Source organism: Erpetoichthys calabaricus, chromosome 5 (assembly GCF_900747795.2).
Source record: "Erpetoichthys calabaricus chromosome 5, fErpCal1.3, whole genome shotgun sequence".
NCBI lineage: Eukaryota > Metazoa > Chordata > Cladistia > Polypteriformes > Polypteridae > Erpetoichthys > Erpetoichthys calabaricus.
Genome location: NC_041398.2, coordinates 7,274,284 through 7,296,801, shown reverse-complemented (window position 1 = coordinate 7,296,801; position 22,518 = coordinate 7,274,284). Strand labels below are relative to the sequence as shown.

Below are 22,518 nucleotides of genomic sequence, written 5' to 3'. Positions count from 1 at the left end.
ATTGGAGTACAGAAAGCGCCAGACAGTACGCAAACACACTACACATGCATGATCCACGCACCTCTAATAACCCGCAAGCAAAAACACGATATAGTACAGAAACCCCACAAATACGGACTCCACAACATATTTGAATCACATTACAGTGATACAATATTAACAGTGCAACCACACAAGACACAGGCACAACACCTGATGGGTAATAAGAATAAACGGACACTCCGTATTAAAGGTTCGTCATCCTCACACGTGAAGACTATACAGCATAACTTAATCATCACATTACAGTCATACATTTTTAACAATTCAACCACAGAAAACGCTACGTATTAACAGTAAGTGCAATCCATTATCCATGTTACTAACGCTAAACAAGGAAGAACTAATGGAGTTGCGCTCACGCCTCCAAAACAATACACCAGATACCACTGTTAACGCGACGGGCTATATTATGTCCAAAGAATATTGATGTGGATCACATAAATAACCAAGTCATTGCATTACTACCTGGAGAAAGCCGCCTCTTTCTAAGTACTGACAAAATTGATTCTGCAGACGACATTGAACATCTTAAGTTCCCTTTACAATATCTGAACACTATTAACCCAGCCGGATTACCACAACACAATCTTAACCTTAAAATCGGAAAAATTGTCATGCTATTAAAAAACCTTAATACTAAACAGGGTTTATGCAACGGTACACGTTTAGTCATCAACACCATGACAGACAATGTTATTGAAGCAAAAATACTTACAGGATCACATCCTGACAATACTGTTTTAATTCCTAGAATTCACCTTACAAGTTCTGCCCTTGAATTGCCATTTACACTTGGGCGACGCCAATTTCCCAGTAAACCTGCATTTGCCATGACAATCAACAAATCCCAAGCACAGACCATGGACAAAGTTGGCATATACCTCTCTGAGCGCGTATTTGGACATGGACAACTTTATGTAGCCTTCTCATGAGTTCGGCGTTCATCTGACATTAAAGTTAAAGTTATAAATACTCCAATACCAAGGAAAACTCATTCAAGGACAACAAACCATCTTTACTACAAATATTGTATATAAAGAGATATTCCAATAAATCTTTGTGATTTGCCATACAATACGTTCTTTACTTCCTATCCACCGTCTGAAACTGCGGAGGCAAAGCAGGCACGGGTTCAAACCGAACGAGCTCAACTGACGGATATACGCCTACAACGCGCGTCTCAAACCGCAGAAGCAGGGCAAGCACGGGTTCAAAAAAACGCAAGCTCCTACAATTTGCGTCTGAAACTACGGGTGCCCAGCCGGCACGGGTTCAAAACACCGGGGGTAGGTGAGTGAAGTGAGCAGGGGGCGGAGCCCCCTTGTGACTTACTACCTCATTATTTCGCTTCAATTTGTGATAAATATGACCGTTCACTCCCCTCTAGTGGACATTTCTCAGAATTGCAGGCTTCTTTAGTGTTTTGAACTCCAAGTTCCTCCCAGTTGGTGCCCATTGGAGTCAACGCCACCTACTTGGAGCTCCAGGATGGAGGCTCCGGGCTGCAGAGATGCACACTTGGTGTCGATTGAAGCAAGTCTGAATATCAGCTGCTGCCCTTCGAGAGGTGACTGAAGTAGCCGTCTCTTCTTATTGCTAATCCACATCTGAGCAGAACTACAGCAGCTTTGACTCCTCCTTTAGCCATCACCTGAATATCCATCCATCCATCCATTTTCCAACCCGCTGAATCCGAACACAGGGTCACGGGGGTCTGCTGGAGCCAATCCCAGCCAACACAGGGCACAAGGCAGGGAACCAATCCTGGGCAGGGTGCCAACCCACCACAGGACACACAAACACACCAAGCACACACTAGGGCCAATTTAGAATCGCCAATCCACCTAACCTGCATGTCTTTGGACTGTGGGAGGAAACCAGAGTGCCCGGAGGAAACCCACGCAGACACGGGGAGAACATGCAAACTCCACGCAGGGAGGACCCGGGAAGCGAACCCAGGTCCCCAGATCTCCCAACTGCAAGGCTGCAGCACTACCCACTGCACCACCGTGCCGCCCCACCTGAATATTATGGAGGGAAAAACCAAAAGAGTTTAACAAACGTATCTGATAAAGTTTAATGGCAGGACTTATTAGCAGCTGATATAGAATGTGTGAGGTCAGACTGGAGTCACAGAGACCACCCACCTTATCACAGCGGACTATCATGTGTCACATGGACACACACGGCACAAACACACATAGCAGGACACAAACACTCAGACTGAGGAGCAATGCTCATCTGTCTCAATAATTAGCTTCATTGCTGTGAACGTAAGGATAAAATATTCATATGGCATCACCATATTTTTTGATGCATTCTCCATTTTTTTAATTATATAGAATTTTTTAAATTTTTCGCTTAGATGCACTACACATCTAAGATGGGTTGAATTCTAAGTAATGAATGTACATCTCAGTTTTAATGTTTGCAGTGCACCATATTTTGGAATGTGTTTTGAAATGCATATGATAGTAAAATGCATTGCAATTGTCATTCCAACAGATGGTGTATCACAAATGTACAATGCATTACTACAAATGTTTGTGATGCACCATCTGTTGGAGTGACAAATGCAATGCATGTGTCTCTGTTATATGCCATATGGCATGGGAATCATAAAAGAAGTGTTAATGTTTGTAATGTGCCATCTGTTGGAATGACAAATGCAATGCGTATGTCTATGCTATATGCCATTCTATTTGCAGAGCTGAAGAGCAAGAAACTGCCGCAGGTCATGACCAGAAGTTGTGTGCCAGCAGGGAGGTTTACAGGCCGGTATGGTGCCCACTAATCACACTCACACTAACACACATTCTGTCATTAACTTCTGGCCGATACTAGTGATGATGTCTGGTGCTGCGGCTCTGCAGCTGGATGATATTGATTTGTATGGGAGTCATAAAAGCAGAGCTAATGTTTGTGAGGCGCCATCTGTTGGAAAGTCAGAGACAAAGTGACTGGACAGATACACAGACAGACACACAGACACTTGTCCTTAAATTAAAGAGGATTAATCATAAACAAGAAGTCATAATATCTTCAGAACATAGAAAACCTGAGATATGATCAGAGGAATTTATAAATTAATAGTTACCAAATGAACAGATCTGACAAATAATGGTTGTCCTTATGCTCATTTTTGTTCTTTTAAAATTAATAAGGAATTCAAATTGTGCAAACTGTGAAGTATTAATAGGCCATTTATCTCTGTGACTGTAACATCTAATCATAATTAACAAAAAAATCATTTATTGTTAAATATTCTTTACACATTAATTCTTATAAAACAAAATTGCCCTTCAAGGTGATGTCAATATTCTGAATATTTTCCAAGATCTCATGAAACACTTTACTTCCTAACTTTTTCTGTGTTTAATATGTCGAGAGGCCACAAGAGGGAGTAGTTTGGCTCCAGAAGAATCAGCTGATGTCACAGCCCTGAAAGTCCCAGGAATGTCACTAAGGTTCAAGTTACATGACCAGCGTCTGAGTTTACAGCACACGATGAGGGCCACAGGAGCTGACGTGTAGTCAATTATCAGTGACTGACGATGTGTCCAGTGTGCTCATCGACTTTTAAATGACATTTTGCCCCGAATGTGGCCACCTGCTCACCTTCCCACACTGCTGACTGACATTTCCATTTCATTAATCCTGAGCTCTTAAAGCCTCCAAAGTCAGCAGGAGATGACCTCGACCAACACAAACATCCAGACGACAGGACAACATGGCTGTCAGTCTGTAGAGTTTGAACGACTGCCAGTGTGAAGCTGTGAAAAGGACCTGAGTGACCAGACAGACCAGTGGCTTTATGAGGTCACACAGCGGAGACTGAAGCAATGGCTGAGGTGACAGGAGAGAGAAGAGGGCAGCAGGGCTTAGGTCAGCAGTGAAGAGCTCATCAGGTAACAACCTGTCTAATGAGTGAGTGCTTAAAGAATCAGACGTGAGTCACACATCGAGATATGGATTTGATCAACGAGGAATACAATCTGTGATCACAGGATGGCCATCAGCGTGTGACGAGTCAAAGAGGAGAAAATCAAGAGGGAGGAACAAAACTCACAAACACACAAGTGACACACTCATCTGATTCACTCTGTCTCAGGTCACTCATCTCACCCTTTATCACCCTGACACTCTTCTATATCATTCTCACCCCTCACTCTTTTTCACCTTTTCCTCTTCTTTTTAACCCCTCAGTCTCCATGAAGATGATAGATTTAGAAGTCATAGTCGCCATCTGCTGGTGAGGCTTGTAATACTCAGTGGGGGGGGGGGGGGGGGGGGGGGGGGGGCTGTCAGCCTGGGCCTTCATTGGCTTCTTCACACAGACTGATGTCAGGTGACACGCCGCTCCCTGAGGGGTCCTGAGGGAATTGTAAATTAATCCTGGGAATGTGTGTGTTAGTGGAAAGATAAAAGTGACCCCAAGTGTCACATCTGATTGTCACTTTGAACACCGGCAGTGAAGGTGAAGTCAGTCAGCCTACTCATCTCCTTGAGGTTGGGTGACAGTGGGAGCAACAAGGAGGAGGTGCAGTTTAATGTCTAACATGACACCAAGTGACTCAGTAAAACACCAAACTCCATCAGTATGGCCGACATGTGACTGAGTGGTGAGTCCTTGTCTTTAGAGATTCACAGTGAATTCATTCAGAGGAGACAGACCACCTGAGTAAATAATTAAGGAAAAGAAAATTACTGCTCAGCTGCAAGCAATGCATTCACTTCTATCTCCCTATGCTTCTAAATATAGTCACTGGAATGTGGAATTACTCTGTATGGCGCCTTTCAGTAGTGCTGCTCCAGCAGGATCACATGCCTGTCCTTCTTAACAGGTGACATTCAATGATACTCAGTGGTCACAGAAGTTGTTGGGGTGTCAGCCTGAAGGACACGTGGCTGTGACTCAGCAGTGACCCCTGCTGGTCAGACTGGTATTTGTAGGTCTGAAGTGTCACTGCTCTGCATTATGACACAAACACCTGATTGGCTACTCAAACCCAATAATAATGGAGACCCTGACAGCCGCACTCACCCTGCATTCTCATCCAGAAATTCACTCACAGATGTGCTGCCCCCCCTCACCCATCCTGTAAAATTCATTTTGACCACAAACTTCAAACACAAAAACACCTGAGCTTGTCAGGACATCAAGTGACCAATGGAGGGTACTGGTCAGTGGTCACATGGTGTCAGATGGCTGATTGTTACACTGCACTTCCAACCAAGCCAAAACCCTGGATAGAGGGGCTCAGTGAAGGTGTTGAACCTGTGCAGGAGGGTCATTGTGTGTGAGACGCTATAAAATGACAGAGAGCCAGCAGGCCAGTCCAGATACACACCTATTCTGGGGCTGTAGGGGGCGCTGATTACAGTCTGCTTCTCATTGTGACTCACAATGTACTTGGAATGAGACCACTGCAAACTGCAGGACTTGTCGTTGTATCCAAGGCTGCACTCCCCACCATCTCCTTTCCTGCTCAGTCCTTTATATGCGACTCCAATCCTCATGAAGTCTCCACTGCACTCCACCTCCTAGTAACAGCGAGCCCCAGTCAGAGCCTCTCTGCACAGAACTTGTTCCCAGTGCTCAAATCTCTTAGGATGATCAGGATATTCTGTCTCTGTCGCCTCACGTGTCACCTTCTTGTTCCCTACAGACAGACGGAGGTGTTTGTTTGCCGTGTTGATGTCCAGTGTGAGAGGACAGAAGTCTGAAAGGAGAGAAAAGAAAACGAGTGAGGAAATCTGGGAGTGGGGGCGGAGCACAACACAGACAATTAACAAGAACCAACCAGGAGCTGTGCTGACCAGACACTAACAGTAAAGAGCTCATCTGATTGGACAGAATCTCTGGGGATTAAAATCAAATCATGAAAAGACAACAACTGACATCAAAGTGAAAGACAGGCAGGTCGGATATTTGGAAGTTGTCTCAATCTTCGTAAATTATGATGAGCGTCATAAGGTCACCGTTGAGGTCAGAGATCTAATGGACTGTCCACACTGACTGCTGACTTTATTTAATTACCCTTCTTCATCCCCTCCTCTTCATCTCCTCCTCATTCAGTGTGAGGCACACAATAACACAACACAGCAGAGTGAGGACTTTACTGAGTGACTGAAAATCCCGGTGACACTCATTAGAGGAATCAGTCAGCTTGAGATTTCATGACAGTCCAGTGGGGTCTTTGAACTTCTAAGGACCCCTAATAATTTTCTCTGACATTTTCATTTGTTTTAATGTTTAAAATTTGTTAATTCGAGAACTCAAACTTAAGTGTCTGCTCTGAATAGTAAAGAATGGTGGATTATGAGGACTTTTGTCAGCTTTAACTTATTGTGTGGCTGTGAAAAAGTAAGTTCACCCCATGGAATGTTTTATTTTTCTTTTTTAACATTTTTGGACACATCAAGACTCAGACTCAGACTTCCTGACCCTCTCTATCCTATAATGCACGAGTTGCAGGACCCCTATCACTCTCAGCCCCTCAGCCACATAACACTCAGACTTTCATATCATACGTCTTGCCTGAGATAATAAAAGAGAAACATTTTCAGTTCTGATGATCCATTCAGTCAAAGCACAAACTCACATTGTAAAAACTCCTCTCTTATCTGAGGTGCAGGATGCTGCAGGGCAACATTGGGAGCTTCACCACCTGAAAATAGAAAGAAAAGAGAATGGCAGAAAATATGTGAAGACAACAGTGTGTAATGTTAGATGAGATCTTTAACTCGTGTTACAAATGCGCTACTGGTAAAATGAATCAGATAAGAAGTATAAAAGAAATGAGACATAATGTCAATTTGAATATCCTGTCACACACGTGCACTTGGCAGACGATACAAAGGCTTATCTGATTGTACAGTAATTCCATCCCGAGTCGAGGGTTGGCACTGTTGCCTAATTCTTCTGCTCCTTCCTCCCCTACAGTCCCAATGATGTCACTTCTGGGCTACATTTCCTTTGCCCCACCCCTTTTGGCCTGGCTTCTTCTTTAGGGGCGCCACCTCCATTTTGTGCCAGTCCTGATTATGATTACTGTCTGTAAAGACCTTATCGTTTAACCAACTGTGTTTTATCTTCTTCCATCAATTATACGGGGCTCAACTTTATCTTGTCTTGTCTCCCTATGTACAATTCATATTAAAAATAAGTATGCAGTGAATCAGAAACAATTAGGACCCCTCGCTTTTTAATTTGCCATTTTTACTTAATAACTTGTGGGGAACAGCCTGGACACAGACAGATAGACATCGTTGATTTCAACCCTTACACGTTTATTTACAATATTTACAGAACAGTGAAGTACACACAACCCAGTGCCGCAGCACTAATCACGCTCAAGTCCAGGCCCTTACACAATGCTTCTCTTCTGGTCCACCTCCACTCCTCTCCTCCGAGCTCTCTCCTCTTCCACCCGACTCCAGCCCCCGAATGGAGGGAGGCGGCCCCTTTTATGCTCACCCGGATGAGCTCCAGATGCCTCCCAATAACCTTCTGATGGCCCTCCCAGGTGTGGCGGAAGTGCCGGCTGTGCACCCGGAAGCACCCCCGGTGTCCCTGGTCTTCTCCCCCCACCCAGAACCTGGGTGTGGCGGAAGAGCTGAGAGCCAGGGCTTCACAGGCATTGGGGCTCCCCCTGGCGGTGACCATGGGCCCCTATAGGGTTGAGCTTCTAAGCTCTCTTCCCATGGTTCCCAAAGCCACCAGGGCAGTCGCCCTCTCGTGGTCTGGAGGAGGCGTAAACCCTCCTCCGGTCCTTCTGGGCGTCCCGGCTGGGTACTACTCCCAGCCACTCGCCCCAAACTCATAATGACAAAGTAATCACATATCCTTAGAAAGGTCTGCACATTTATAAAATTTCAAAATTGAAACTTCTCCTCTCTAGAAGTATTTAGACACTTAATTCGGGACTTACTGGAGGCCCTTTTCTCAGTCTTCTTCACTAAGACTTTACAAGCATTACACTCCAGGATTTGGTCATTGCACCCCATTCTTACTGGCAGATTCTCTCAAACTCAATGAAACTGGATGGGAAGCGTGTCATCTGCCATCTTCAATTTTCTCCACACATGCTCTATGGGGTTTAAGCCTGGACATTGGCTCAGTGACTGGAGGACTCTGAGGGACTTGTCACAAATCCACTCCAGAGATGCCTTGGCTGTAGGTTTAAGGTCACAGGCTTTCTTCTAGAACCTTTCTAAATTTGCTACATTCATCCATTCCTCAATTCTGACCAGTCTCCGTATTCATACAGAGTGATGTTGAAACCACCAGGTTCGCTTTAAAATCCATTTGAATGTCGGTGGGAGACATGACTTCTGAGGAACGGACACCATACATATAAAACATGAGAGCCCAGGGGAGCACAGCTGAAAATGGATGAACATGAACTTTTAATGTGGACTCCATCCAGCAGAATGTAATGGACAGCGAAGACAGCAGGAGCAGATTCAGATGTCAAGATGTTTTAAAGCACTGACATCCATCTAACTTAATTCCATTAACATCTTCACCATTTTCAAATGAACAATTAATTTGTGTACTGCACCGGTTTGTCCATTTTAAAACATGTTTCTGTTCATTATTCTTAAGTTGAGCAAAGTAAAGGAAATAAAAAAATCCAGATGTCAAATGAAAAAAGTACTTTTTAAGAGAATATATGGAAAAAGATACAAGAAATATAGTATTTCAACTTAAAATTCCAAAATATTTTATCAAAAGCGGCTGTTTAAATAATCACAGAGAAAGGTACCATATTGTGAAAACCCCTTAACAGCAAAGGATGGCAGATAAATGTTAAAGAGCAGACCTTCTTCAGTGTCCTCTTATTGTCACTCTGGTCCTCCTAATGGCCTTCAATAACAAACACAATGTCACCAGACGCTGTACCTAATAGAGTTCTTGTCATGATGTCCCACTGGCTGAGATGAGAAATCAGTGGTGACAGTGAAGCTCAGTGAGTCTCCATCAGCAGGAAGGATGCAGCGAGATGAGAAAGTCTGCATCAGGAGAGACAAGGGGACAAGATTTCAGAAAGGAGACATTAAAAAGTAAGTAATGCTGAAAAGAGGGGGCTCTTCTGAATTAAGGATTAGTGTGGTGGGCAGTCAGCTTAGAATTAGATGGTGAGAACGCCGGTCATTGACTTGTTGGTTATTTATGAGAGAATATTTGGTGGAGTGTAGTGGAGCATCAGAGATTATCAACCTTAACTATCAATGAGATTTTTACGCAGGACTCCCTGAGATAGGAAGACACAGAATTCACTTGGTACACAAAACAAGGCATTGGGATTAATTAAATGAAATGTAAAGACTAACACATGTAGGGAGAAAGTTCTTCAATGTGATTATACAATTGAAGGTCTGCAGCTCAGAAGTGGGACTTGTGAGGAAATCCTGGGAGCCTTTGTGTCTTCATCACCATCATCAACCACACAAAGTAGAGAGAGCTACGGCAAGCTGAGTTATACAGCGACAACACCACGTGTGGAGTGTAAATCAAGAAGACAATCTCCCTAACATCTGCAAAACACAGTCAACATCAGGACTATGGTGTGTAGTGTGAGATAAAAGTACACGAGAAGAACTTGACTGTGGGGTCTGAGGTGTGAGGAAATGCTGAAGGATTTGAATCTCATCAGTTTAAGGATGGAGACATCAGAAAGTGGCATTGGAAAAGAGTTGGCACTGTCATTTATTAGATGTCATCTTTTAAATTTCATAAAAATCACTTTGACACACAAACACCTGTAAATTCATCTGCCTGTCATGTACATTAAGATACCAAATTTGAGATTTTTGTAAACAGTACATTGAAAATGTTAAAGAAGTATGAAAAGACAGTCTGTGCTGGGCTGAATTTCCTGTTCATGCCATGTCGTACAAACTCCTCAGATCTCTTAAATTTCTTTAAATGTTCTCAAGTCCCACAGACCCCAGTCAGATCAGACTCCCTGTGAAGTGTCGCTCTCACCTGCAAGAAGTGGAGATGGTCCTTGGTCTCTCAAAGCTTCTTCAGCTCAGCTTCTCTACTCTTCAGCTCCTCAATCTCCTTCTCCAGTTGCTCTATGATTGCTTCAGCCATCTCAGTTTCTCTCTTTTCTTGTTCTCTGATCTTCTCTGTTAGTTTCTTGTGAGCTTCCACAATGCACCATATCAGAGCAGTGAAGCTCTTCTCATTTTCTTCCACCTCTCTTTCCACAGAGATCTGATTGGAGGGGGAAAAGATTTAGAATTGAGCCACCTGATAAGAATAACCAATCCCAAGACACATTTGCTTTTATTTTGATGTTGTGAAGAAGAGTTTGAATTGGCTGGAGTGATTGGTGGTACTTTAATTGCAGATGGAAGATCAGTTGGAGACTGCCACCCAGACAATATGTTCCCCCCACTACACCAGGTAACATCATCACTTTGCTGATGCTCCTATTAAGGCACCTGCAGGACTTTATGGTGTATGCAGTCCTAAAAGTCATCCTTGCAAAGTATCTTGACAGCCATTGACAAGAGCTGCTGGTTGACAGTTCTGCTGTCTTGTGAGGACTCAATTTAACTTTTTACTTTCACAAAGGTCTGACTTTAAAAAAGGCATCTCCTGCTCATCCTGGGGTTAGTAGTGGAGTAGGACAACACACACCTGGAGTGAAGAAGAAGACAAAGAAGAAGTATGGGTGTGTGTGTTGGGTGGTTATTGTGAAAAAAACTTTTGTGTAATTGCTGTGTTCTAATCTGGCGTGTGAGACGTCATCATCTCAAACCAGTGAGATAACCTAACTCCATCTCATAAGTTTGACATGATGACATCTCACATCCAATAAGAGGGTCTAGTTGTTGGTCAAAATGCTTCTGATTTCATTGAATTACATGGACTCTTTGCTTATTTACCTTCCACTATCTCTCTTCCATGGTAAACCACAGAGTTGTGAGTCTTTATTTCTGTGTTTAATGTGTTTCTACTTCATGAATGAACTTCTCATTATTGCTAATGAATTTGCTATTGAAACTATGGCTTATATTTGTATGGTGACACCCAGGATATAGTTAGTGAGGAGATGTGTCACAGTGGGAAATAAAAGTTAGGTATAAGGTGCAATTCTGTCTGTTATTGTCAACCCCAAAAGCAAGAGGTGTTTGGTTGCTTTCATAACATTGCACAGCTCGACAGTGACTCTGGTAAATCTGAGATAGAAGGCATGAATGAGGAGCCTTAAAAAGTTACCTTGAAACCAGTCCCTTGAAAGATGCAGGTAATGGTAATGTGGATTTCATTTATTAGGAGAATGGGAATGAATGTTTACTCCAGATTCAGAGAGTCTTATATGGTGTGGTGCTTTTTGGTACACATGTGGAAAACCACCCTGATTGGGTGGATAGGCTTCCGGTCAGAGCAGGGAAGGATCCAGTTCTTATTCTCCATGGTGTCCAGTTCTTAGTGAGCAATTTAAAGAAGTTGGGTCATATTGCCAGTTCTCCAAAACAAATTTGTGGATATAGGTGCAAAGATGAGGAATGGTAGAAGTCAGAAGTTCTGCCTGTGGCACACACTAATCTACATAAGACTGAGGAGATTAGAGAGCTTAATTCACATTGGAAATCTTGGTGTAGGATGAAGGAGTTGAGATGGGTTATATTTCAGCTGAAGGGGCACTAATGTAAGTTCAATACGAATCACAAATAAATAAATGGGAAGAATTATTAAGAAATAGTGGACAAAACACTTATCAAGAACTGGAGTATTAATATGCAGTCTGTAGTCAACTAGGAGTTCCAACATTACTTCGAATGATGCCCACCAAGACACTGTCAGGAACCTAGGCTAGACACAAAAAAGGGTCTCATAGAATTTTTATAAAATTAAAGATTTATTCTTCACAAAGTAGTATTCTAAATGCAGAGATTCTCTGTTGAACCAGACAAAACAATCCACTGAAAACAAATGTACCAAAAAAGAATCAAAAGAGAGCAGTCGAAAAACAAAGCACAGGTTTAAAAATTCAAGAAACTCACAATAGGATAAGGTACAGCCAAAAAAATATAAGAACTCACTAAAGTTGCAGAGTGAATTCATAATGAGGAATTCATTCAACTAGGAACTGTGGGAGACCCTTTGGATTTATGGGGCGGAGAGGCAGTTCCTGGCAGTGACTGACAGGTGTCCCCACCTCATGGGGAACCACATACAAAATATATAGCACGTAACAAAGGCAGCTTATAGATAGGATCAAATACAAAGAATAAACCACTTACTCAACAAAATCAACATTAACTTAATTAAATAAACAAGACTTTGAACCTTAGTCAGGGCCAGAACCTAGGCGATGTGGCCAGCATGGGTTTAGATGAGGGATTTCATCTATCAGTAATAAAGCAGGAATTCTGTGAGGAAACCAATGCAGTTGAGCTTAAAAGCATAAACCAAAATGGACGCCTCCCTTCACTTGTACTGTCACCTCTGTATCTGCGCTTAATAAATTAGGTTGGAAAAGTTTAGTCTGCCATGGCACAGAAATGTATGTGAAGAGTTCTTCCTCAGCTGGACGAAAACTTCTCATAAATGAATCCTGGAATAACTAGACATGAGACAGCATGCTACCTTGGAGAGTGTGACATTTTATCGCAAGGCCAGACCACAACTAGCAATCACTATGAGCCAATTTGGGTTTCCACCAATTAACCAGCCCTAAATGAAAGAATGTGGGGGAGATCTACAATAACTGGAGAAAACCCACAGACATACTGGAAGAAGGGATAAACTCCACATGGAAAATGAATGGAGGACAATGGATCAGAGATTCAGAAGTCAATACCACTAGACAACTTTACTGTCCCATATCATAAAATATTAAAGCTTACTTAAACAGGTGATGATGCATATGATGTAAAGTCTACTCTCAGTCAAACAGTGGAGAATCGTAAGGTATGGAGTCAGTAAAACAGGGACATACCAAAATGAACAAGAAAAAAACATTAAGATCTCCAAAACTGATCAAGAATATGCCAGGTCTCCAAATGATGCCCTTTACAATCATTACTATGAACATGGAGAGTAGGCTAATAAGATCATAGCTCAACAAAGCCATAAGAAGAAGATATGCAACACAGTTACAGAAATTACCAATGCAAATAGAGATAAAATCACGGAGCATAAAAATATAACTCACACATTTAGGGTGTAAAATACGTCTTTATATTCTACGCAGCTTAAAGAAGACGCCAGCAACAGACTGTAGCTGCAGACCTCCAGATCTCACTCATTTGAGGACGTGGTCAACTTTATATATCAGTGGTGATGCCTTGTTACATTATGATTAAGGCTAGGGTTGGCAGAGTGTTTTCTGACTCGAATCATTTAAATCAAGTGACAAAAACCTGCAATCCAATTGGCTGTCCAGTGGAGCAACTGAATTGTGGAGCTGCGGCGGTCTGCAGTTGGACCCATCATGTAACACAATCTAAGGAATTGTTTTATGCAATACAAATAAAACAGCAGGCCCTGATGGCTAACCAATGGAATTTTAAAAAGACATTTTGAACTAAGTTAGCTGTAATATTATTAGAAACGTTTATAGAAGCTGAAAACAACAAAATTCTTCCTCAAACTTCTCGACCAAACATTAATTACCTGTTTTCTAAACAAAAATAAGAACTTGTTACATTACAATCCATCCATCCATCCATTATCCAACCCGCTATATGCTAACTACTGGGTCACAGGGGTATGCTGGAGCCAATCCCAGCCAACAAAGGGCACAAGGCAGGAAACAAACCCCGGGCAGGATGCCAGCCCACTGCAAACTTGTTACAAGCTGCATCATACAGACCAATTTCATGTCTGAATAATGATGTTAAGATACTCTCCAAAGATTTAGCTAAAAGGACTGAGAAAGTGCTTCCTTCTGTAATGTCACAAGACCAAACTGTATTTATTAAAGGCAGACGCTTAGTTTCAAAACTTTGGTGTCTGTTTAATGTAATATACTCACCCATAAAATCTAACACACCTGAGATCTTATTATCTTTGAATGCAGAAAAAGACCTTGACAGAGTTGAATAGGACTTTATATTCAACACATTACATAAAATGTAGTTTTCCCTGTATATATCTGCATGGATAAAAATGCTTTCCACCAGTCCAGAAGTTTCAGTTGGTACTAACAACAAGATTTCAAACTACTTCAAACTAGGATGTGGTACTTGACAAGGGTGCCCTCTATCACCATTGCTTTTTGCATTAGTTATCAAGTCACTGGTTAATCATTTTCAAAGTACATCAGGCGTAAAGTGGATTACCAGAGAAGGACTTGAACAGAAAGTATCACAAGATGATGTTTTACTGTATACTATATCAGATGCACAATACAACTTTACCAGTTATCCTTAATGCACTAGCAAAATTTCAAAAGACATTAATTTGAATATAAGTGTGCTTTTTCCAGTTAACTCTACAGCACACCATACAAGACTGGATATCTTGATATTTTATCAGAACTGTTTGAATATCTTAGAGAAAACATCACAAGTTAATATATCTGTGTCATCACATTTCTTGTAACAGCAATGAAAAAAATCAAGCAGATATGAACAGATGGTCTACATGGCATCTCACATCAGCAGGGAGAATCAGTACAGTCAAGATGAACATCCTTCCCAAGCTTCTTTTTCTATGTCAGAACATCCCTACATACATTAACAAATCATCCTTTTAGAAGCTAAACTCATATAACCTAATTTATCTGGAATTACAGATGGCCACACATTCAAAACCTCATGCAGAAGGTGGCATGGCACTACCTAACTTTCAATTTTATTACTGAGTAACAAATATACAAGCTATAAATAAATAGAAATTGACACAAATTGAATATACATAAAGCCTGGACTGCAACTGAATTAAAATCCTGCCGTACTTCTTTATATGCTCTGCTTTGTGCCCCAGTAAATACAAATTATTATCAATATACCAATAATCTAGTCTTCCATCAATCACTCTGAACATGCAACCAATGCAGGACACACTTCAAGGCAGAGAAGATGTTACCTCTTGCTCTTCTCCATGATAATCATTTTTACAACCTTCTCAAGCCTACACAGTATTTAATCTTTGGAAAATGTCCGGGATTAAACCACTTAGAGAACTGTATATAGATGTTTCTTTGCATCTTATGAACAACTAACAATTCAAATTTAACTTCTCAGCAACACAATTTTCCTCTTCTTTCAAATTAGAAATTTTGTGATAAAGAACCTGTCCAATTTCCCTGACCTTCCACCCATTTTAGAAGAAATGTTGACCAGTCTTATATCCATCCATCCATTTTCCAACCCGCTGAATCCGAACACAGGGTCATGGGGGTCTGGTGGAGCCAATCCCAGCCAACACAGGGCACAAGGCAGGAACCAATCCCGGGCAGGGTGCCAACCCACCGCAGGACCCAGTCTTATATAAATATATAAAAACATCTCAGAGTCTCTACCTTTCAAAGATCCTAGGGTGCAGTGAAAAAAAGACCTTTCAAATAATATTTCAGAAAAAGAGTGGCAGGCAGCCATGCATAGAATACACTCCAGCTTCTTATATTCAAAGCACTCAATCATTCAACTTATCTCATTTAAAATTGTACAAAATGTTTCCAGGCCAAGATCCAATCTGTGAATGTTGCAGTGTCACTCCAGCCTCACTGGCCACATGTTTTAGAAGTGCACCAAATGAACAACATTTTGGACAAAGATCTTTGAATGGCTCTCATACAGTGCTGCAGTCACAATCACGTGTAACCCATTAACAAGTGTGTTTGGTGGGCTCCCGGAGAGGCCTAAAGTGGAGAAGAACAAATTGACTGTAATGGCTGACACCACACTACAAGCTCGTTGACTTGTCCTGATTAACTGGAGGAATCCTAGCCCACCTTTCATACGTCATTGGGTAACTGATGTTCTACACTCTTTGTAACTGGAAAAAGTCAAAGTCTCGCTTAGATGATCTGTTCAAAACGTTTTAAAAATATGGCAAGATTTAATTAATAAAACTTTAGACTAAGCATTCATATTGGGGGGCGACACTTAGTATTTATTTATTTATTTTCACCAACTATTTTTGCCCTGCTCTCTGCTTTCCTCTCTTTCTCTCTTCTGGGTGTTTAATTCTGTTTTGCTTGGTTTTGACTTTTTTTCTGCTTTCAGATTTTTTTTCATTATTTTCTAGTTCAATTAAAGGGCATTTGTTGTATAAGTTCGACTTGATTGGGCGCATTGTTATTTTCTTCAGATAAAATTCAAAAAGTATAAAAAAGACAATTAAGGAATATTGTGCCCACTGATCCAAATTAAATCATCACCTTCAGTTTGAGTTACCGTTGGGGGAGTTAAGTCCCCTTTACGCTGTGAATGGAATGTCAGAGGACATCAGGGTGATGCTGTCTGAATCTCTAAAATAAAACATGGGATACCATCAACAGTGAAATACCATGGAGGACACCACACAATGTCTTCTCTAACTCTCCCTTCTCGTGTCCCTACAAATCATCACCAGTGAAGCTCAGCTGCTCTTCAAGTTCTCATTTATTTCTCCCCTCTTTGACATGAAGTGTTGTCTTCATGTTCCACTCACCTTCATCTCGTCCATCGCCCACCTCGTCTCCTTCAGTGTCTTCTCTCTCTGTTCAAGTCTCCTCTTGATGTCACTCAGTGTCTGTTTCTGTTTGGACACACAAGAGGACACGCGTGGTCAGAATTCACGTTCACTTTGTGATTTCTTCTTCTCTTTTTGAGTCCTGACATTTGTACAACACATTTGTTTGACATTTCATAACATGTCATACTTCTGTCACACTCAGACATAGTAGGTGAAACACTGAGATTTGATTCAACAAATATGAAAAACACATACGATTAGAAGAAAGATTTAATTTTACTGATTCAAGATGGAGTTTGGAGTTAAAGAGTGAATCAAACAAAGAAGACTAATTGAAGACACAGTGGTGTGTGAGTTAGTTTTTGATATTTAGAACATAACACATCGACAAACTGGGAAATCAGAACTTAACATATAAAAAAACAAAACTGGACAATGTAGGTGAAGAAAAACCTGAAAACGCAGGAGGACTTAAACACGTAATGTCTGTAATGATAGGGCCTGCAAGGTCATTTGATATCCTGAGTCAGACTTGTGAGGACATGGAGATGTTTTTTGTTATTTTTAGGAGTTAAGTAAGAGATCTGACTCTACAAAGGTGCAAATAATTCTGATAAATTCAATAAGAAGGTAAACTAAAAGGAATTCAAAATGATATTTTTATACGTTACTTACCCAATGTATTTTTTTTTATGACAAAATAATTTTTTTTAAGAAAACGTTTATTATGTTTATGTTTTTGGTTTCTCCAGAGCCTACAAGACCACCCAGCCATCCCTGAAAAGGGGTCAGCTCAGAGATGTGCAGGTGGGTGAGCCTGTGGTGTTCTGATGATGGACTATCTGTCAGGCAGAGCGCAGTTTGGGAGACTCAAGGACTGTGTGAGCAACACTGGAGCAACGCAAATGAACAACTAAACACACATACTGAGCATGTGACAGCACTTCAGACTGAATCTCTTCACTATTCAATATTCAAGGAGTGGATGTAGAGGTGGTCTACTCCTACGAGTACTTGGGGGTCCACATCAATGACAGGTTGGGTTACTCTTGGAACACAAAGGAACTATAGAAGAAAGAGCAGAGCAGGTTTGTCTTCCTCTGGAGACTGTGTTCCTTTAATGTGAGGATTAATATCATTCACATCTTCTACAACAGATAGCAACATTGCTGATAATGGACACCCCTCTCTGACTCAATGCTGAAAAGTGAAATACACAAATTAATTTTACTTAAAGAAAGTAAGACTTCTCAACCACAGTGCAATAGCATAATCAGCAGAGACAGATTGAGACCAAACTCAGATTTGCACAATAAACTGCACAGATGTCCCCACTCCACTCTGGCAAGAGCTTATACAGTATTGAAAAATGATAAAAAAATTCTGGAAACTCAGATACTGCAGAGGGATAAAATAAATTTAAAAATCTACCAAACATTAAATATAGTGTGGGGAGCTCTCTGTGTCACCTTCCAGCTTGGAAAGTCAGAGCAATGAAGAGATCTGCTCCATTTCTGGCTGAAGTTCACAAATCATCTTTCATTTTCTTTGTCTGTTGACCAGACATGGTGATAGACGATTTATCAACAACTGACCCAAACACACCTGCTGCAATAAAGAATCCATCCATTCATTCATCTATCCATTTTCACAACACATTTATCTAGGGCAAAGTCAACGGGCAATTGGAGGCCCATCCTTGCAAACACTGGACACCAGGCAGAGACAACACCTGGACATGGCAGCAGTCACTCACAAGGGAAACACACACATTAGAACAATCGAGATGACAACTGGCCATTCAGCACAATAAAGCTCGCCAGTCCAATCCACTTAATTCTTCTAAAATAACATCAAGTCGAGTTTTGAAAGTCCCTTAAGTCCTACTTGCCTAAGCCTGTCTGCTGTTCATGTCCATACGTGATGATTGTGGATTCTTGATTATCTGTCAATCCACCTGACTTGGTATCATCTACAAAGTTAACCAGCTTGTTACTTATATTCCTAATCTAAATCATTTATATATATTAAAAATATCAGCAGCCCTAGCACTGCCCCCTGCTGGTCACCACTCTTAACATCGGCCAATTCTGTTGGGGTTCCTCGCACCATCACCCTCTGCTTCCTGGGTCTGAGCCAATTCTACACCCATCAACACACATCACCCTGATCTCCAACTTCTTTTAATTTGATGCTTTGTCATAGAATTCCAGCATGTTAGTAAAACACGACCTCCCTCTTCTGACCCCATGCTGTCTGTTTAGTAAAAATTCTTTACTTGCCATGTGCTGCTCAATCTTATCCTTAATAATTCCTTCCACTAAATTCCTGTGATTCACATTAAGCTTACTGGCCTATGGTTACTTAGATCTGCCCGGTCATCCATTTTATATGATGGGATAATATCTGCCATTTTCCAGTCCTTCAGAATTTCCTCAGTGCACTGTGACTTTCTAAAAATATGCGTCAATACGTTATATCTGTACTCGGTAACTTTCTTAAGAATTTGAGGGTAAACAACATCTTTCTGTGGTGCTTTGTTTGATTTCAGCCTATTTAATCTCAGCAGCTCTTCTCCCTCTACAATTTCCAAATCCCTCAGTACCTCCTTAGTAGTCCAGTTTATCACTGGAGGTTATCTGTTTCCTCACATGTGACAACCTCAGAAAAATGTTCATTTACAGCATTCGCTATTTCACTAACTCTGTTTTCTTAATTCTCCTTTACTATTTCTGATGCACTTCCCCTCCTACTTGAATGTGTTATACTTTGCAGCTTCTTTTTTAACCCACTGTGGAGTTTATTTAAATGTCCTGCTATTTCCAAATTTCTACTAATTCCTAGTAATTCCAAACTTCAGTTATATGTAAAACATTTTTAAACCTGTTCTACTGTTCCCTGAATGTCTCCACACTTGTATACACACACACACACACACAGACACCCAATAGTTCTAATTTAGCAATGCCAGTGCAACTAATCTGAATATCTTTGGATTGTTGTGAGGACACTAGAGTACCAGGAGGACACGAAGCTCAGTAAAAAGAAATAAAACATTTTCATAACATAAGGACAACTGAAGATGTAAATATACAAGTTTATAAAGACAAAGAACATTCACAAACAACACAACACATAGATTTGTGTTATCTTAGTTGGTTCTGTTTCTTGTACTGACAGACAAAGCCACATAACTGGTGTGGTTTTACAGAAGGTTAGATGATTCAGTTCTGACCTACTTATCGAGTTTCTAGAGGCAGCTCAGTCATGTCAGCTTGGTTTTGCCTGCAGATTTCCTGCACTCACTTGCAGTTCCTCTGTGTCTGTGTGTGTGTCTGTGTGTGTGTGTGTGTGTGTGTGTGTGTGTGTGTGTGTGTGTGTGTGTGTGTGCGTGTGTGTGTGATGCTGCTCTGAACTGATTCAACCCACTTTAGTTTTGTTATTGAATTTATGAAGAGACCCCTACAGCAGCTAAAGTCTTCTCCTTCACACAGTTATGGTGATGTCAACTTCCAGAATTCACCCCCTGGCTTTATCTTAACTACCAAGTTACAGTCAGAAGTTCTAAGACTCCGAGCAGGTGAACTCCTGACTTGGTTTATGGTCATTCAGGTGGAGCTGATGCTTTGTCCAGATTGTTGTATCCATGGAGAGCTTCCTCTGGCACACCTGAAGAACATTCAGTTGGCTTTGTCTTTCTTCTAACAGATTCTTTTCTCTCTCTTGGCCTTTTCTCTTTGTGGTTGTGGTTTGTTCTGCAGTTTAAAGTCTTTGAGGTTTCACACTTACTGGTTTTCTTTTCCTGGCAAAGAAAAATTACAATCACTGCCTATATTGTGGTCAAGTAATTTCCTTTTCCAGTAATTCTACAGAGATGTCGTATGTGTGGTCTCTCTTACTTGAGCAACTTCCTTTCCTTTACCAGGTAGGACTGAATGAGCCACCCACGTCCAACTCTGTTACAGGTGGTCTTCAGTTCTTACAGTCTGGCATTACGTTACCCTTTGGAGTAGAAGAGATCATTTAGCCTTTGTGATGGCCACAATAAGGGTCTTACTACAGGGCAGAAGCTAATCCAGGGGCAGATATCAGAGTTCTAGTGCTTCCAAAGGGTTATAAAATAAGGAGTGGACTTGCCACCTCCTTGAGCCACCATCTTATTGTGGTGGAGGGGTTTGCATGTCCCTATGATCCAAGGAGCTCTGTTGTCGGGGCTTTATGCCCCTGGTAAGGTCACCGAAGGCAAACTGGTCCTACGTGAGGAACAAGACAAAGAGCGGTTCAGAAAACCTCCTATGACAAAAAAAAACTTTGGATGGCATTTGCCCTCACCCAGATGCTTGACATCGGGGCCCCCCTTTGGAGCCAGGCCTGGAGGTGGGGCTCGATGGTGAGCACCTGGTGGCCGGGCCTGCACCCATGGGGCTTGGCTGGGCATATCCCGAAGAGGCAATGTGGGTCCCCCTTCCCGTTGGCTCACCACCAGAGAATCTGGTGCTTGGGACATGGAATGTCACCTCTCTGAACGGGAAGGAGCCTGAGCTAGTGCGCGAGCTAGATATTGTCGGGTTCACCTCGACGCACAGCGTGGATTCTGGAACCAATCTCCTTGAGAGGGGCTGGACTCTCTACCACTCTGGTGTTGCCCCCAGTGGGTGTGGGCATACTTATTGCCCCCCGACTTGGAGCCTTTTTAATTGGGGTTCACCCCAGTAGTCGAGAGGGTAGCCTTCCTCTGCCTTTGGGTGGGGGGGAGGTCTGGGGGGGGGGCGGTTTGGAGGGTGATGGGTCCTAACTGTTGTTTTTGCGTATGTGCTGAACAGCGGTCTGGGGTACCCACTCTTTTTGGAGTCCCTGGAGGGGGTGCTAAAGGGCACACCTGCTGGGGACTCCCTCGTTCTGCTGGGAGACTTTAATGCTCACATGGGCAATGACAGTGAGACCTAGAAGGGCATGATTGGGAGGAATGTCCCCCCCCCCAATCTGAACCCGACTTGTGTTTTGTTATTGGACTTCTGTGCTCGTCATGGATTGTCCATAACAAACACCATGTTCAGGCATAGGGGTGTCCATATGTGCACCTGGTACCAGGACACCCTAGGCTTCAATTCAATGATCGACTTTGTGGTCATGCCGTTGGACTTGCAGACGGGCAGAGCTGTCAGCTGATCACCACCTGGTGGTGAGTTGGCTTCAATGGTGGGGGAGGATGCCGGTCAGGCCTGGTAGGCCCAAATGTATTGTGAAGGTCAGCTGGGAACTTCTGACAAGTCCCCTGTCAAATGTAGCTTCAACTCCCAGAACTTTGACTATGTCCCGAGGGAGGTGGGGGACATTGAATTCGAATGGGCCATGTTCCGTGCTTCTATTGTTGAGGCAGCTGACCAGAGCTTTGGCCGTAAAGTGGTTGGTGCCTGTCATGGCGGCAATCCCCGAACACCATTGGTGGACACCGGCAATGAGGGATGCCATCAATCTGAAGAAGGAGTTCTACAGGACCTTTTGTCCTGTAGGACTCCAGAGGCAGCTAACAGGTACCGGCAGGCCAAGTGGAATGTGGCTTCGGTGGTTGCTGAAGCAAAAACTCAGGGGTGGGAGGTTTTTGGGGAGGCCGCAGAGAACGACTTTTGGATGGCTTCGAGGAGATTCTGTTCTCAGAAGGGGGAAGCGGTGCAGTGTCAACACTCTGTATGGTGGGTATGGTGCGCTGCTGACCTCGACTCGGGATGTTGTGGGTCGTTACAGGGAATACTTTGAAGACTTCCTTAATCCCACTAACATGCCTTCCAATGAGGAAGCAGAGCCTGGGGACTCAGAGGTGGGCT

At 42.3% G+C, this 22,518-nt stretch overlaps 4 protein-coding genes across 16 annotated transcripts in view; 2 read left to right on the top strand and 2 right to left on the bottom strand.

The window, feature by feature from the left end:
• Positions 1–22,518, bottom strand: part of LOC114652414 (tripartite motif-containing protein 16-like) — a 1,097,043-nt gene that overhangs the window by 51,406 nt on the left and 1,023,119 nt on the right. The gene's annotated exons all lie outside the window — the stretch shown is intronic.
• The window catches only part of LOC114643026 (tripartite motif-containing protein 16-like), a 1,170,030-nt gene that overhangs the window by 324,268 nt on the left and 823,244 nt on the right, over positions 1–22,518 (bottom strand). For 5 of the 13 annotated variants that reach the window (XM_051927897.1, XM_051927898.1, XM_051927896.1 and 2 more), the window contains one exon: positions 5,321–5,583. The exons of 5 other annotated variants lie outside the window; for them this stretch is intronic. In XM_051927897.1, coding sequence (XP_051783857.1) covers positions 5,321–5,583 — 263 coding nt within the window. Of the gene's footprint in view, positions 1–5,320; positions 5,766–6,647; positions 6,714–22,518 lie in introns of those variants that run through there. 3 more of the 13 variants (XM_051927900.1, XM_051927909.1, XM_051927911.1) reach the window with 3 other exon arrangements.
• Positions 1–22,518, top strand: part of LOC114641537 (tripartite motif-containing protein 16-like) — a 721,005-nt gene that overhangs the window by 653,953 nt on the left and 44,534 nt on the right. The window lies entirely within an intron of this gene.
• The window catches only part of LOC114643105 (tripartite motif-containing protein 16-like), a 211,677-nt gene that overhangs the window by 144,625 nt on the left and 44,534 nt on the right, over positions 1–22,518 (top strand). The gene's annotated exons all lie outside the window — the stretch shown is intronic.